This window comes from Strongyloides ratti (genome assembly GCF_001040885.1).
Source record: "Strongyloides ratti genome assembly S_ratti_ED321, chromosome : X".
Taxonomy (NCBI): domain Eukaryota; kingdom Metazoa; phylum Nematoda; class Chromadorea; order Rhabditida; family Strongyloididae; genus Strongyloides; species Strongyloides ratti.
Window position 1 is genome coordinate 684,655 of NC_037309.1, and position 15,248 is coordinate 699,902.

The window sequence follows — 15,248 nt, forward strand, 5'->3', positions numbered from 1 at the left end:
AAAAATATAATAAATTCTTCTATAAAAGATACTTTTATTATTATCTAAAATATTTGTAATATGGTTTATCCATTATATTAAATATTTTAATTTTAAAACACAGTAAAATTATATATAATCACTTTAAAAATTAATAAATAAAAATTTTTCTAACTTATGAAAGAATAATATAATAGATGAATAAAAATATTTTAATTAAGATAATTATAACGTTCATTATATAATAAAGTATAAAGTTTTATCAAAAGATATATATTCATAACCCGTCACCAAAATTATATTTATATAATATTTTTGTGATTTATTGTTAGATAAAAGTACCATATGTTGATTCATCATCATAGACATCTTGTAATAAATTACATGTTAACATTTGTCTATCAGTATTATTTTGTGATGTCTTCATTTCTGGTAAATAAAAGTACAAAATAATTGTAAAAATAGTTGTAGGTAAGGCAAATAATAAATAACTATATCCACCAATTTCAATATTTAATGGATAAAATATTAAATTAGTAAGCATTGTTGAAATCCAATTTATACATATTGAAAAACCTAATGCTACAGATGAAGCACATGGATGAACTAATTCTTCTGGTACAAAATATGCTAATGGACCTATACCTATATTATATCCTATTCCCATTAATAAAAATGTTATAGAATATGCATAGGTACCCCAACTTGGAGAAACTATAAAAAAAAATTTAAGTAAATAAAAATATTAAAAAAAGATTAATATTTACCATTAGATTGCGATATAAGAGAAAAAAGTGTCATTAAGTAATTTGCTGATCCGCATATAATTAATGTAATTATTATTAGTTGTCTTCTTCCATATTTTTCAACTAATCTTATAGCGGGTATTGTTAATAAAACACTTACCAGTGATCCAATTGTTGGTAGAAATGGTGTTAATATTTTAGAAAATGAGACAGAATTAAACATAAATGTTGAATATGATACACTTGTCATAGATCCACAAAATATTTGCGCTGCATTTAATATCATTCCTAAAAAGATACCTTTTCGAGTATTACTATCATTAAATGCTTCTTTAATTGAAATTTGCGTTGATAAATTAGTAACTAGTTCCCTATATTTTGATATTCTTTCTTCACCATCACCATTTACAATATTATAATAATATTTAATTGATAATAAAGCCTTATTATAATCACAATTTTGTAGTAAAAAATTTGGTGTATCAGGTATTTTTTTACCAATATACATTTGAAAAATTCCTAAGAACATTGGTAAAAGAAGAAGAAAATTCCATGTATTGGAATTACCTAAAATAAATTCAAGTGATAGTATTCCTGAGATTGCTGATCCAATACATACAGATATATGTAAGAAACATCCTAAAGAACCTTTAATATGTTTAGGTGAAACTTCTTTTATAAACATAGGTGTAATACCACATGCCATTCCAGTATACAATCCAACACAAATTCTTCCACTAAATAAAAGAAAAAATGTAAATATATATTTTGACATTAACATTAATAAAGATGAGCTAATAAGAACAATATTATTTATATAAAACATTGTAAATTTTACTCCATATTTTTGGACAAAATATGTAATTGAGAAACATCCAATAAGAGCACCAAATGCTTGAGCTGATACTGTTAATGACCTAAAAATAACATTTTTTATAATAATTTTTAAATATTTACCATAATATTCCTAATTGATTATCATTTAATTTAATATTAAAAAGATTATATATACTTTGATTAATGCTTTCTTGAATTATTTCTCCTGGAACATTAAGAACTACAATATGATATCCAACAGGTGAAATAGAAAGAAAGATAGATGATAATATTAATGTTATAATTTTTCCATCTTTTTTAAAAATATTTATAAAATTATATATATCATTATAGAAAAGAGAATTATCTTCATTATATTGATTTTCTTCCATCTTTCTAAAATTTTTCTCAATTTTTATTTATAAAAGTTAGAAAAATTTTTTTATAATTTGTAAATGATTATAAATATTATATAAATTAATATTTGTTTATTAAATAACGATAGTAATTTTTAAGTTTAATTTATTGAAATATGATTCTAAACAATTTTACTATTATACATCATTTGATAAAAAGGGATGATTAATAACAAAAGTAGAATACATTTTTTTATTAAATTAAATATAAATTAATTTTTTTTTAAATTAAAATAAATATCAATAGTTTAAACAAAAAAAAAATTACTACTTTATAAAATTCTTAAAATATATCTATATATAGTGATTAGAAAACTTTTCTTGAAAATCTTTTTTTGTATGATGTATGTGAAAAATAATGTAGTATAAAAACAATAAAAGTCAATATTTGAGTTTACTAGTATTTAGTTATTAAATTTCAATCAACATGATAATGGTTTATCATGTGTTTAGATAAGACAATATTTTTTTTATGATAGTAATACCTAAATCGGTGTTTTTAAGTATTTTAATACAAAACACAATTTTCATAATTACAAATAATGTCTAAAAATAGTAAGTAATTATTTTTAGAAATAGTGTTCTAAAGCTAACATCTAATTGTATAACAGTAAACATAAATAAATATCTTTTGATACATATAAAACAATCAAACGTTTATCTAAATGTTTAATACATCAAATGTAGAATTTATATTTCTTTTTTTTTGTACTTCATAAAACATAAAATGATTTCTTAATATTTCATTTTAAAGTTGTTTTTGAAATTATTTAAACTACCATTCTTGATCCTTTCATAAAATCTGAAAAAAAAAAACTGAAATATTTATTTTTTTGTTTTAAAAACTAAATAACTTTAATGCTTTTTAAAAATCTCACTGCATAATCATCTTTTAACAATACATAAACTTTATTTTTATTTATTGTCCTATTAATGATATGAGACAAACTTTTTGTATGACAATTTTAATATATAAGCAACATTAAAATATCATTTTTTTTAAATTAATGTTTAATCATGATAAATTACATTTAAACCTACATTTTTTTTTCAAAACATTAAGATTCATAATAAAATTTATGATTTCTGTGATTTGCTAAATTAGATAATACAAAAGATATCTATCATTTTTTTATGTTTTCAAGGTTAAAGTACAATATTTCAAAAACTCACAAAGTCAATGAAATTTATTTCACCAGGACATTTCATTATTTTAATCAAAACAATAAACATAGTTAAGATTTTATCATGAATCCAATTAAATATATACAATAATAAAAATTAATGTTATTTGAATTGTTTAAAATCATTTTAATTTACAATAAAGTATTTCTCATACATCTGCTTTTTAAAACATTTGAAAAAAAAAACTGATACTAAAATTAGACAAAAAAATTATTATCATAGTTTCATCTAAATGTGCAATAAAAAGTTAAATGCGCAAAATGTAATCTAGATAAAAGATATTATCCTTAACTTATTCTTAAGCAAATTGAAACTTTTATAATATTTTAAAAAGTATATACTATCTAATAAACGTAATAATATCAAGCTTTAACCTCTAACAAATGTATAAACTTTATAGTTTTATTATCACTCCAAATTTATTCGTCTTACAAACTTAAATGTATCATTCTTTAACTATGTAACTTATTAAAGTGCTGCCATGCAAGTTTGTGTTAATTTTATTCTTAATCAGTAGATAATACTAAATCATTTTACATAAAAAAATTAACAATTATAACAATTCCTTATAACTCTCAAAAATTAGAAGCAAAATAACATCTTCTCTACTAATATTTACTATCAAATGGATAGCTAACTTTTTAGCAATTTAAATTAATTTATCTTTATCATTTGTACTTTTTAAACTTAAGAATAAAATTATTTATTATATTGTTTTTGATCATTTTTCTCTTGAGATTCTGAATCCATTCTGTAGATACAAGTCATGGTTGTTCTCAAGATTGAATTTTTACCTATTTTTCCGTTTTTAAATATCCAAATAAAGGTGGGATTATCTTAATTTCCATAAATCATTTTTTGTTTTGGATTTAATCCTTTTTCTTGTGTCTTGAAATATTAAGTTTGTTTTCAATATTCATTTTAATTAATACTCGTACTATTTTTTCATGTTACAAATGATATTTTCATAATGATAATAATTTGATAGTTTAAAGTTCATATTATAATTTATAGAAATTTATACTTTATCATTAATTATTTATTTGATACTATAACACGTTTTCTTTTCTCTATTATTCAAATCCAGTTTACGACCACCGGTAACCACTGAAAAAATAGTTCAATCACCTTGTTTTGAATATTTGAAATTTTATTCTTTTAATCATTTATCTTAACCAGACATACTCTTAAATAAGATTAGTGTATCTTTTAAATTAAAATATAAAAACTTCAAATTACTATTAATTTTATTGACTTTTATGATTTATAAAATTTTTCTTATGAATAAAACTTTTATTAATGAATATGAATGGCAAAAAGTTTTGAAAATATAATATATGCGGAAGTAAAATTCATGTGTATGATATAACCTACATTTTTTTTTAAACTGAATAAATAAAACTTTAAATATCATTTCAGTAGTGTATGATATAAAATTTCGGTTTGCTTGATGTTAAAAATATACATTATGCAGAAAACATCTGTTTTTTTTTTGCAAGAATAAAGGGAGAGAAATCTAAAATTAATATAGTATATAAATAAATGTTAAACAATATGATGGTTAAAAAATGGATAATAATAACAAAAAAGATAAAAAAATTCATAATTTTTTATAAAATTTGATTTTTACTCTTATGTAATATAAACATTTTTAAAAATGTAACGTAAAAATGACTTCATGGTTGTTTGTTTTTTGAATGCACATATAGTAAAACTAGATAATTTCTAAAACGCTTCCTCCTTACAACAGATTTCTATAAAGTTTATTGTTTCTGGCTCTTTCTTCATCTTAAAATGGCTGTAATTGCATAAAATAATATATTACAACAATAGCACTTTTCATTTTTTGTTTAGCATTCCGTTAATCAAAAATAATTAAGTTGTTTTAAAATACTTTGGAGGAAAAGACTGTTTTAATTACAAACAACTTAACTCTATTTGAAAAAAAAACTTAATTTTTAAATATAAATGAATCTAGGAACACACAAATTTTAATTTGTTAAAATAAAAACTTTTAAATTAAAAAAACTATCATCCTTAATGTGTTGTAAAGTTGAAAAATTTCCCTTAACAAGACTTTTTAAATTAAAATCACTAGAAAATTATTTTTAACTTACGTTGAGATTATAAAAATAACGGCAAATGATAAGTAACATCATATAACACCATAATTAAGATTTGTCAGCGAGATGGCGTAAAATTATTCTCCAGCACGGTCCTGTGGCGCAATGGATAACGCGTCTGCCTACGGAGCAGAAGATTGTAGGTTCGAATCCTGCCAGGATCGTGATTTTTTAATAGTTTTCCTTTTGTTTAAGTATTTTAACTTTTAACTTGAAGAAATGTTCTTGTTTGTGAAAATTATATACTTCTAAAAAAATGCAATATAAAACAAAAGTACTTAACAACCTCACCTTAATTTTAAATTTCTAAGGCTGTCCGTATAGTAAATTGTTTGCCACTATTTCACGCTTCATCCATATAATATTTCCACAATTGTGATTTACATTGACCAATCATAATTAATATTTTGTTTAATTATTAACATTTAAAACACAAAAAATATACGCATACTTTTAGTCATTTTTTAAAATAAAATGTTGATTATTTCATTTCTCTCCTCATTTTCTCAATATCAAACTTTCTCATATACAAATTCTACTTTCCCAAATCTTATTAAAAAAGGCGCCTTTTTGCACGTATATTCACATATTTTAATACACACTTTTTTTTTTCACAGATTTAGAATATATATTTCAAACATTAACAATAAACGTTGTTTGACCAAACTATTACTCTATATTCTAGAATTTTCTCTCAAAAATTAATTGAAAATCCTATACATAAAACATATGTAATGATTCATTTTGTATTATCATTTAATAATGTAACAATACCGGTAAGTTTGTTTTTTAATGGTACGTTTTATATTTCTTTATTTTTAGACCAATTTATGTAGATCACATTGAAATTGGCGCCTCTTGGTACATTTATTTAATATGCTTGGTTTTTTTTTGAAAGTTACACATTCCCAAGTAACAATAGACATTGTATGACAAACTGATGTTCTATAGTGTTTTTTCAAAAATAAATTGAAGATCGTAAGAATATATATAATATGTTATTATTCATAACATTTCATCATTTAATAGTGTAACAAAAATGGTAAATTTATTTTTTTAATATGTTTCATATTTTCTTTATTTTTAGGACTAGTAATGTATATCACTTTGAAATTGGCGCCTCCTGGTACATTTATTATAATATGCTTGGTTTTTTAAAAGTTACACATTTCCAAGTAACAGTGGACATTATATGACGAACTGATATTGTAGAATGTTTTTTCAAAAATTAATTGGTAATTTTTTAATTAATGTATCAAAAATGGTATGTTTGTTTTTAATATTTTTTATATTTTTAGGACTGATTATCTATACCTATATCACATTGAAATTGGCGCCTCTTGGTACATTTATTTAATATGCTTGGTTTTTTTTTGAAAGTTACACATTCCCAAGTAACAATAGACATTGTATGACAAACTGATGTTCTATAGTGTTTTTTCAAAAATTAATTGGAGATCGTAAGGATGTATAAAGTATTTTATTATTCATAAAATATCCTTCATTTAATAATGTGTTAAAGATGGTTAGTTTATTTTTTAATATGTTTCGTATTATTAATTTTTAGGCCAACTTATATAGATCAAATTAAGATAGGCGTCTTTTGGTATATGTGTTAACATGTTTGGCTTTTTTTTAATATTACACATTTCAAAGTAACGATGGACATTTTTGACGAACTTATATTCTGGAATGTTCTTTCAAGTGCTAATTGGAGATCCTAAGTAAAAAAAAATATGCCATTTATTATAACATTTCTTCATTTTATAGTGTATCAAAAATGGTAAGTTTGTTTCGTAGTGATGTGTTTCTTATTTCTAAATTTCTAGGCAAATTTATGTAGATCATATTGAAATAGGCGCCTTTTAGTATATGTGTAAATATACTTGGTTTTTTTGTTCCAGTAGTTACAAATTTCCAACTAAAGCATGAGAAATTGTTCGCATCTTAGTTAACATTCTATTTCTAAGGACGTTTTTTTAAACTTAATTGATATTTGTTATGGTCTATTATTTGATGATGTAGATAAATTGGTATGTTAATTTTTAATAATAATATGATTTTATTTCTATATTCATAGGTAATTTTTTGTAGAACATCTAAAATTGGCGCCTTTTTGTATATATATATATATACTTTATGTATATTTGGTTTCTTTCAAGAAGTTGGGTATTTTTTAAACTATAAGAAGAAACATTCTATGGACAAGGATTATATTTTACTTTGTTGGATAATCTTTCAGAACTCAATGGAAAAGTCAGCGCATAAAATTATTGTTCCTATTGGTAATACTCTGTCATCTAGCAATGTAGAAAATTGGTAAGTTTATCTTCTAAATGATATGCTTTTATCTCTATATTTTTAGGCTAATTAAAATATAATTTTTTTAAATAAATGTTTTTTTTGTACGTGTGTATTTGTATTTTTTATTATTTTAATATATTTGGTTGTCTCCAAAGGTTACACTTTTCCAATTGTAACAACAAAAAAAAAACGTTTATATTTAAAGTATTATCCTTTCTTTTTAGAATGTTCTTTCAAAACTTAATTGAAAATCCCACACATAAAATATTTGTGATTGTTCATAATACTTCATCATTTAATAATGTAACAAAATTGGTAGGTTAATTTTTAATAATATGTTTTTAATTATATATTTTTAGACTAATTTATATAAGTTTAAAGATGACGCTCAAATATCATTCCAAAGAGATATATTTTCTATTGTGAAGGAAATGCTGCTTGAATTTCAACGTATAATAGTTGATTTGTATTCACCTAGTGATAAATATCTATACATTACGACATCTGATTGCGAGATAGACAAAAAAATGTTTGGTTGGAAAGAAGAAAATTGTAAATACCAGTATTTCGCAAAAACAATTGAGAATATGAAGTTGATGAAAGATATGGAGAAGGAAAGGATGATAAGTTTAATGTATAAGAAAATAAAGGAGAGTATTTTTATGATAGGAAAAATTACTCCAAAACAATTAAAATTTGTTGAGTTATACTATAGTGATGAGTCAAACTTATCTGAAACTAAGAAATCACGATGGTGGGATGAAAAGTGTGCAAGTATTTTGAATGACAGGAATGATGAAAATTTTTCTTTTTTTAGTAACTTGGGTACACTTATTACTATCGTTCACAATTTTTCGGAGGAGGATATGAAAGATATTTTTGAGTATGTTGATAATTGTATTTTGGAACATAAGGAGAAAGTACACGGTGTGAATAGATTAAGAAATGTTCATTTTATAGTAATAAATGTTGTTGATAAAGAGGAACCATTATTTAAGAAATACTATACTGAAGGTACTGGATCGAAAATTCGTCTTGACAGATATGATATACATTTGGATGGAAGTAGCAAAGGAACGATAGGATTTATTTTGCGTGAGGTATTTAATTTAAGTTCTTTTACAATGACAAATATACCAATGAAGGATGAATCAAATTCAAAATTAAATTTAAGTGTTGAAATGTACCATCCTCAAGTTGATTTACCTTTTATAAGTATAAAAAGGTTTCAAGAAAGTATGAAAACTATTGCTTGTACTTTAGATGAATATGAATGTATTAAAATGTTTAGCAACATTAAGACGTCTAAAAGTTTGATTACCTACACAGCGGCTTGGAATTCAACTCCCAAAAGAACACCTTTATTGTCACAATCTTTGCCGTTTACTGTTTCAGATTTTTCTTCGAGGGAAGGATCATGCGCAAATGGATTTATTTTGGGTGGAAAGGATATTTTTCCGGAATTATTACTTAATGATTTACCACTTAGAGGTAGTGAGCTGGCATTTAGTTTGTCAAAAAATATTGATAATTCAAAGGGACAAATATGTATAATTGATGAAGCATTGTATGAATCAAAGAATGCAAATGAATCAGGTGGAAAGAATCTTGCTGATAAAAGAATAATGGATAAAATGTTTGATTTTATTGAATTATGTACATCAAATATTGAGAAGATAGATGAACCTGATTTAATGATATGTAAAGATTTAAGAAATAGACTTAGTGTAAATCCAACTGAAAGTTTATTACAATCAGTAGAATCTCAGGATTGTTTTAGAAGTGAGCTTAATAAAATTATTAAAATTCTTTCAAGATTGGATTCAGTAGATTCTATATATGCATACTTGAAAGCAATGATTGAGATAAAAGAAAGAACTAAGGATGAAATGAAGTGTATCTTAGATGTTATTTCTAATTTTAGATTTGTTTCCAAGAATCACCAAGATTTGTTTGAGGGATTCTGTTATTATTATTTCAATGATTTTGTTTCTGCTGCCGAGGTAATTAAAGAAAAGGAAATTAAAGAAAGGAAAAATTTAAAAGGAAAACTTGCAATAAGATCGACTCATAAAAATGTTATGGAGAAGTTTCTAAAGCGTTTTGACGATACCAAACCTGAGTTTGCTGGTTGGGAAAATGAAGAAAATGATGGTAAGTCAATTGTTCAATTGTATAACAATTTAAATAAAATGAATGTGGAGGAAAGAATACCATTTCAATCTAAGTATGTTGCTCCAGATTTTGATCAAGTTTTATTGGGAGAATATTCAAAATATACTCAACCATTGTCAGATGATTACCTCAAAATAGCCCCTCCACCATATTTTGGTGGTGGTATAATATCAGCAGCATATGAAAAACAAAGGATGGAATACAGAAGTTATGTTAATCTTCTTACTAATGGAGCACTTTCAAAAGAAATGAAAGTTGAAATAGAAAAGAAATGTGAGAAATTGAGGTTGAACTATAGTGAACCATTACCACCTTTGGTTTCATCTTCCATTCAACATCTTGATTCAAGAAAACGTAGATTCATTGGAGATTGGTATGATCGTAATCCAAAGATACAAAGACATTACAGTGTACCATCTCGTGTAGTTGTAGCTTTAACAAAACAAGAATCTCAAATGGCTGAGAAACTAAATAAGGAGTATAGAGAAACTTTAAAGGGTAAAGTAATTGATGTAGAAACCTATAAAAAATTAATAAAGAATGTTGAGAAAGTGATGGCAGTTGAAAGAGATGGTAAGAAAACCACTTAATTTTTTATAGATAGAAAATATCTACTGATACTACAATTCTAACGAAGATCATACTATACTTTTTTAAGAGTATTCTTATTACTAAGAATTTTAATTAAAATTCTATATTTCATACTTTTTTTTTTATTCAAAATGTTTTGATATTAAACATATTTTAGCTAAACATCAAGTTTTATCATTATTATTATTATTATTTGTAACTTGTTATAATTACAAGTATTATATTTGCATACTTATATCTTTTTTAAATTGTTGCTTAATGTTATTAAAAATTTTACTTGACATTTTTTTTGATATTTGATTAAATTTTTTTTACATTTTTAATGATAAAAATAAATATTTCTCAATTTGTTTCTTTTTTAATAATGATAGTCATTTGGTAATTATCCATTCAAAATATCATAAGGCTTAATTAGCTATAAATATTATTTTTCTAACACATAATTTCAGAGTTTTATTTTGCCATTAAATTTTAATGATTTAAGAAAATAAACTTTTTGTATTTGATAAATATGAAGAAAAAATTAACAAATATTTAGTATGATATGTTTAGTATTTAAAAAAATAAAATTTTTACAGAAACGAACAAGCATTTGGTACCTAATATATAGATGAAGAAAAATTACATAAGAAACGGTGTTTGGTGACATAATATGAGTATTTTTTTATCTTCTAATGAATGTTACTTAGATATCAGTAACTGTTTAAAATAAGTAGATCTTTTAATGCATCTTATTTATGGAATAATTAATTGTTGTTTTTAAAATTAAGAAAGTATTTAGTGAAAAAAATTGATAAATGAATATTACAAATTGGATTTGTTTTCACAAACAACAATAAATTATTTCATTGCACGTTCTAAGTTTAAAAACTAATTACAAATATTCAAATTTTTTATATAATTAATTCTTTTTAATTTGAATATAACATCATATTAAAAAAGAATTGTAAAAAAAATCTGTATAATTATTTTTATCAAATATAATATTTTATTTGGATATTTTTGTAATTCTAATTGAAATAATTGTATTATCTTTAGAAGAAAATATGAAATATAAAACATATATTGAATTAATTATTCCATATATATAAAAACAAAACATTACTGAGTTTGTTGTAACTTTTGTTATCCAAAAATGTTCCTCATCATTCATAAAATAGATACAAAATATAAGATTCATTAATGGTAATAAAACAATCACTATAGGTAAAGCAACACTTATTAAATGATGAGTAAGCCTTTTTGTATATTGATTCTGAATTATAGATTCTTTGCTTAAATTTTTTACCCCAATTGTAAAAATTGACATTGTTACAAATAAAAATGTATAGTGTGAAATATAATTAATGAAAAAAATTAGTGAAACAATCATAACTCCCATAAAAAAATTCATTTTTGATTCACCACAAGCAGCAATAGCATAACTATCATTGACAAATGCTTTTGTATCGTTATAATTCATATATATTTGTGAAATTGCTTCGTCTCTAGAAATGTACGAAAGCATAAACAATGCAAAAAATAATATTATCATTATTGTAAGAGATAAAAAACTAAATATTTGTATACTATTATTATCATGAAATGATGTTTTTCTACAAATAGTATTATATTGTCCATTGAGAGCATATAGTATAAAAAAAAATTCTATCATAACATATATCATTAGAATAGTCTAAAATAATTTAAATATGTAAAATAAAATCCTTACTACTGAAATTTGGCAAGCTTCATCACCAAAGAATCTTACTAATCCATAACAAATAACTGTTTTTCTTGGAAAAAATGTTCTAACTTCACCAAAAATAATTTGAAATTGATAAAATATTGTAGTAGATATTTTTACAATCATTAAAAACTGATAAAATTCATTTTTTGTACATTTATATTGTTTAACCAAAAAAATAATTAATCCAATTTGTAAAGGAAACAATATTATACTCAAAATTGACATCCATATACAGTAAACTTCATTAGGACATTGAGAAAAAATAGTTTTAGTAAATAAATACATTAAAATATAAATTTACTAAACTAATAAATATTATATATTTTAACTTTTGATAGTCAAAAACATATGTTTATGTAATAAATTACTTTAATAACTTATTTAACTGACTGTATTTATTTTATCATAATGTTAATTTAATGTTTTTAGTAAAATTCACCTTATTCTGAATTTTAGAAATTTATTGCTTAATATAAAAATTTTTCTATTAATGTTACATTAATAATATACAAACAAATTATGAATAATATAATTTTTTCAAAATTATAATTAAATAACCAATATGATTTTTTTCCAGCAAATTATAATTCATTCATATAATTACTTTTTTTTTTACAAATTGAACATCTTTTTACAGTGATAGCAATATTTTACTTTTTTAATTTTTTTACTTTTTACATATTATGATATTAAAATTATATTTAATTATAGTTATAATTTTAACAATTTATTAATAAAATTAAAATACCTTTACAAGAACATTTATCATATGATAACAGTAAAAATTTAATATATTTATATTAAATATAAACCTTATAATTTTTTCATAAATCCTGCAAAAAATTTTCAAGTTCCAAAACTTACTTTTTAATTTAATAATTTTTAAATAATATTATTTAATATTATAAAAAAAATAAAATGACATATATACCTCATTAGCATATTTAAATAATTTTTAATAAATTCAAATTTACATTTATGACTACAAAAAAGAAACGGATGAATATTTGTAGTTTTATTAAATGTGATAATTTTTAATAATTCTTATCACTTATATACTTGGTTGTTTTTTTTTAATTTTAAGCGGAATATTTAATATACCAGATAAATATTATTAATCAAATAAAAATTAAAATTTTTAGTAGTAAATAATTTTAAAATTATATATTATAATACTTTTCAAATTAAAATTATTTTGCTTCTCAATATAATTATAATGATTAAGTATATGTTTGATTTAAAATTTCTACTATACGAACAGATTTCTTCTTAGATTTTTTTTGTGAAAGAATTATAAAATAATAAATATAAAGTGATGAAATAGTTCCATATAAATAGCCAAAAAAAATTAATGTATTTGCATGTTTTGTCAACCAAAAATATTTATCATCATCAAAAAATAAAGTAGTTATTGTTGAAAATGTCACTGGAATTAGAATAAGAAGAAAAGGAATGATTAAATTAATGATGTGATGGATAAATATTTTGAAGTTCTTTCTTCTTATTATTGAGTTATTACCAACCTTTTTCATTTTTTTTATATTTTTTAAAATTTTTATAAAAATATAAAAATAATGGATTGTAAAAAGTAACAAAATAATTATGAATATTGCAGATAAAATTAAAATTTTGCTTGTTTGCGATTTAACAAATACGACTAATGTATAATCATTTTCAATAAGATATTTGATTATTTTTTCTTTTATATAAATATCTAAAAGTGTATTCTCTTCAATTGTAAATGATAAGATTGTAATTATAATAAAAATTATAATAAATAAAATTATACACCCAAAGATAGTTTTTTGTACCATATTATTTTCGTGAAATTCATTATTTCTACATAGTATATTAAAATGTCCATTAAAAGCATATAAAATTAAAAATAACTCAACCATTATAAAAACCAATACAAAAGAATAAAAATAGAAAAAATATTATTAAAAAATTTTTTTTTATAACTTACACAAACAACATGACATCCTATACTTCCAAAGTATCTTACTAATCCATAGCAAACAACAACTCTTTTTGGAAATAATGTCTTGATTTCACCAAAAAAAGAAATAATAATAAAAGAAAAACATTGTACAGATTTTGAAAATATAACAAATTTTGTATAATAATTTCTTTTTTTCTTTACCTCAATTAATAATATAATAATAGTATATATTTGTACTATAAATGTTAATAAACTAACAACAGTTAGATAATAACAGTAATTTTCACCAGAACATTGCGAGAAAAATGTTTTTACAAATAGAAACATTTATGTAAAATTTTATTCTCAAAATAAGTACATATAAATACAAAATAATATCTTATTTTATATGTTTAAATTAATAATTTATTTATAAAAATTTTACATAAATATTTTATTAGGTATATTTTTATTTTTAATATTATTTATTAGTTTTAATGAGTGATAATTTATTAAAATAAAATAATTATTTTATGCTTTAAAGATTAAAATTACCACGTAGACATGGGAAGTAACTTAAAATTTAATATAAATTGTGACTTTTTTAATTTTTTAAAAATTATTAAAGTAATTTATCTTAAAACTTATATATTATTCTTTTGAAATCTTTTTTTTATTATTTAAATTTTTAAATTAATGAAAATATTTTCAAAAAAGAATTTTGTTTAACAATCTTTATGATTCATTATGACGTTTTAATTTCCAGTAAAATAAAGCACATTTAATAAAAAAAATAAATACTTTTTAATAATAAATTAAGTCAAAAATTATTATATTTTGTAATTAAAATACCATTATATTTTTGCAATTTCATAAAATATAATATTTTAAAAATGAAAATTATTTACAATTCCATAAAAACTAGTCTAACATCTGAAACTTTCTTATTTATAAAATATTTTATATATCAAAATATATATAATTTATTTTATATAGAACACTTAAATTTTTTACAAAATTAAGTTACTTAAAAAATGATTGTGTTATCAATTGATGTTATAGTAATTTTCCTAATACTTTAAAAAATATATACTTATACTTTTTAAATTAAACTTTTGACATTATAAATTTCAAAATAATACATAATTTTTTATAAGTTTAACATTATTTTATTAATTTTTAAACTTTTGATTGGTAAAATAATAAAATTAAGATAAAAGGAAAGTAAAATAAAAATATAATTGAACAAAAATTTATAATTAT

The 15,248-nt window shown here is 21.5% G+C and overlaps 4 protein-coding genes across 4 annotated transcripts; 2 read left to right on the top strand and 2 right to left on the bottom strand.

Moving 5' to 3' along the window:
• Positions 1 to 307: 307 nt before the first annotated feature.
• Positions 308 to 1,933, bottom strand: SRAE_X000013700 (General substrate transporter family and Major facilitator superfamily domain, general substrate transporter and Major facilitator superfamily domain-containing protein; the record flags this gene model as incomplete). The annotated part of the gene is made up of 4 exons (XM_024644444.1): positions 308 to 693; positions 747 to 1,244; positions 1,293 to 1,642; positions 1,683 to 1,933. The coding sequence occupies 4 exons, from the start codon at positions 1,931 to 1,933 to the stop codon at positions 308 to 310; spliced, it is 1,485 nt and encodes a 494-aa protein (XP_024510002.1).
• A 4,208-nt stretch (positions 1,934 to 6,141) lies between these two features.
• On the top strand, positions 6,142 to 6,856 carry SRAE_X000013800 (Hypothetical protein; the record flags this gene model as incomplete). The annotated part of the gene is made up of 7 exons (XM_024644445.1): positions 6,142 to 6,192; positions 6,295 to 6,307; positions 6,353 to 6,414; positions 6,478 to 6,500; positions 6,564 to 6,608; positions 6,742 to 6,790; positions 6,833 to 6,856. The coding sequence occupies 7 exons, from the start codon at positions 6,142 to 6,144 to the stop codon at positions 6,854 to 6,856; spliced, it is 267 nt and encodes an 88-aa protein (XP_024510003.1).
• A 145-nt stretch (positions 6,857 to 7,001) lies between these two features.
• On the top strand, positions 7,002 to 10,334 carry SRAE_X000013900 (Cell cycle regulator Mat89Bb family-containing protein; the record flags this gene model as incomplete). The annotated part of the gene is made up of 7 exons (XM_024644446.1): positions 7,002 to 7,048; positions 7,095 to 7,104; positions 7,236 to 7,298; positions 7,346 to 7,521; positions 7,794 to 7,884; positions 7,929 to 9,351; positions 9,397 to 10,334. The coding sequence occupies 7 exons, from the start codon at positions 7,002 to 7,004 to the stop codon at positions 10,332 to 10,334; spliced, it is 2,748 nt and encodes a 915-aa protein (XP_024510004.1).
• A 383-nt stretch (positions 10,335 to 10,717) lies between these two features.
• Positions 10,718 to 12,187, bottom strand: SRAE_X000013950 (Hypothetical protein; the record flags this gene model as incomplete). The annotated part of the gene is made up of 3 exons (XM_024644447.1): positions 10,718 to 10,750; positions 11,441 to 12,010; positions 12,050 to 12,187. 3 exons carry the CDS (start codon positions 12,185 to 12,187, stop codon positions 10,718 to 10,720), a joined length of 741 nt encoding a protein of 246 aa, XP_024510005.1.
• Positions 12,188 to 15,248: the final 3,061 nt, after the last annotated feature.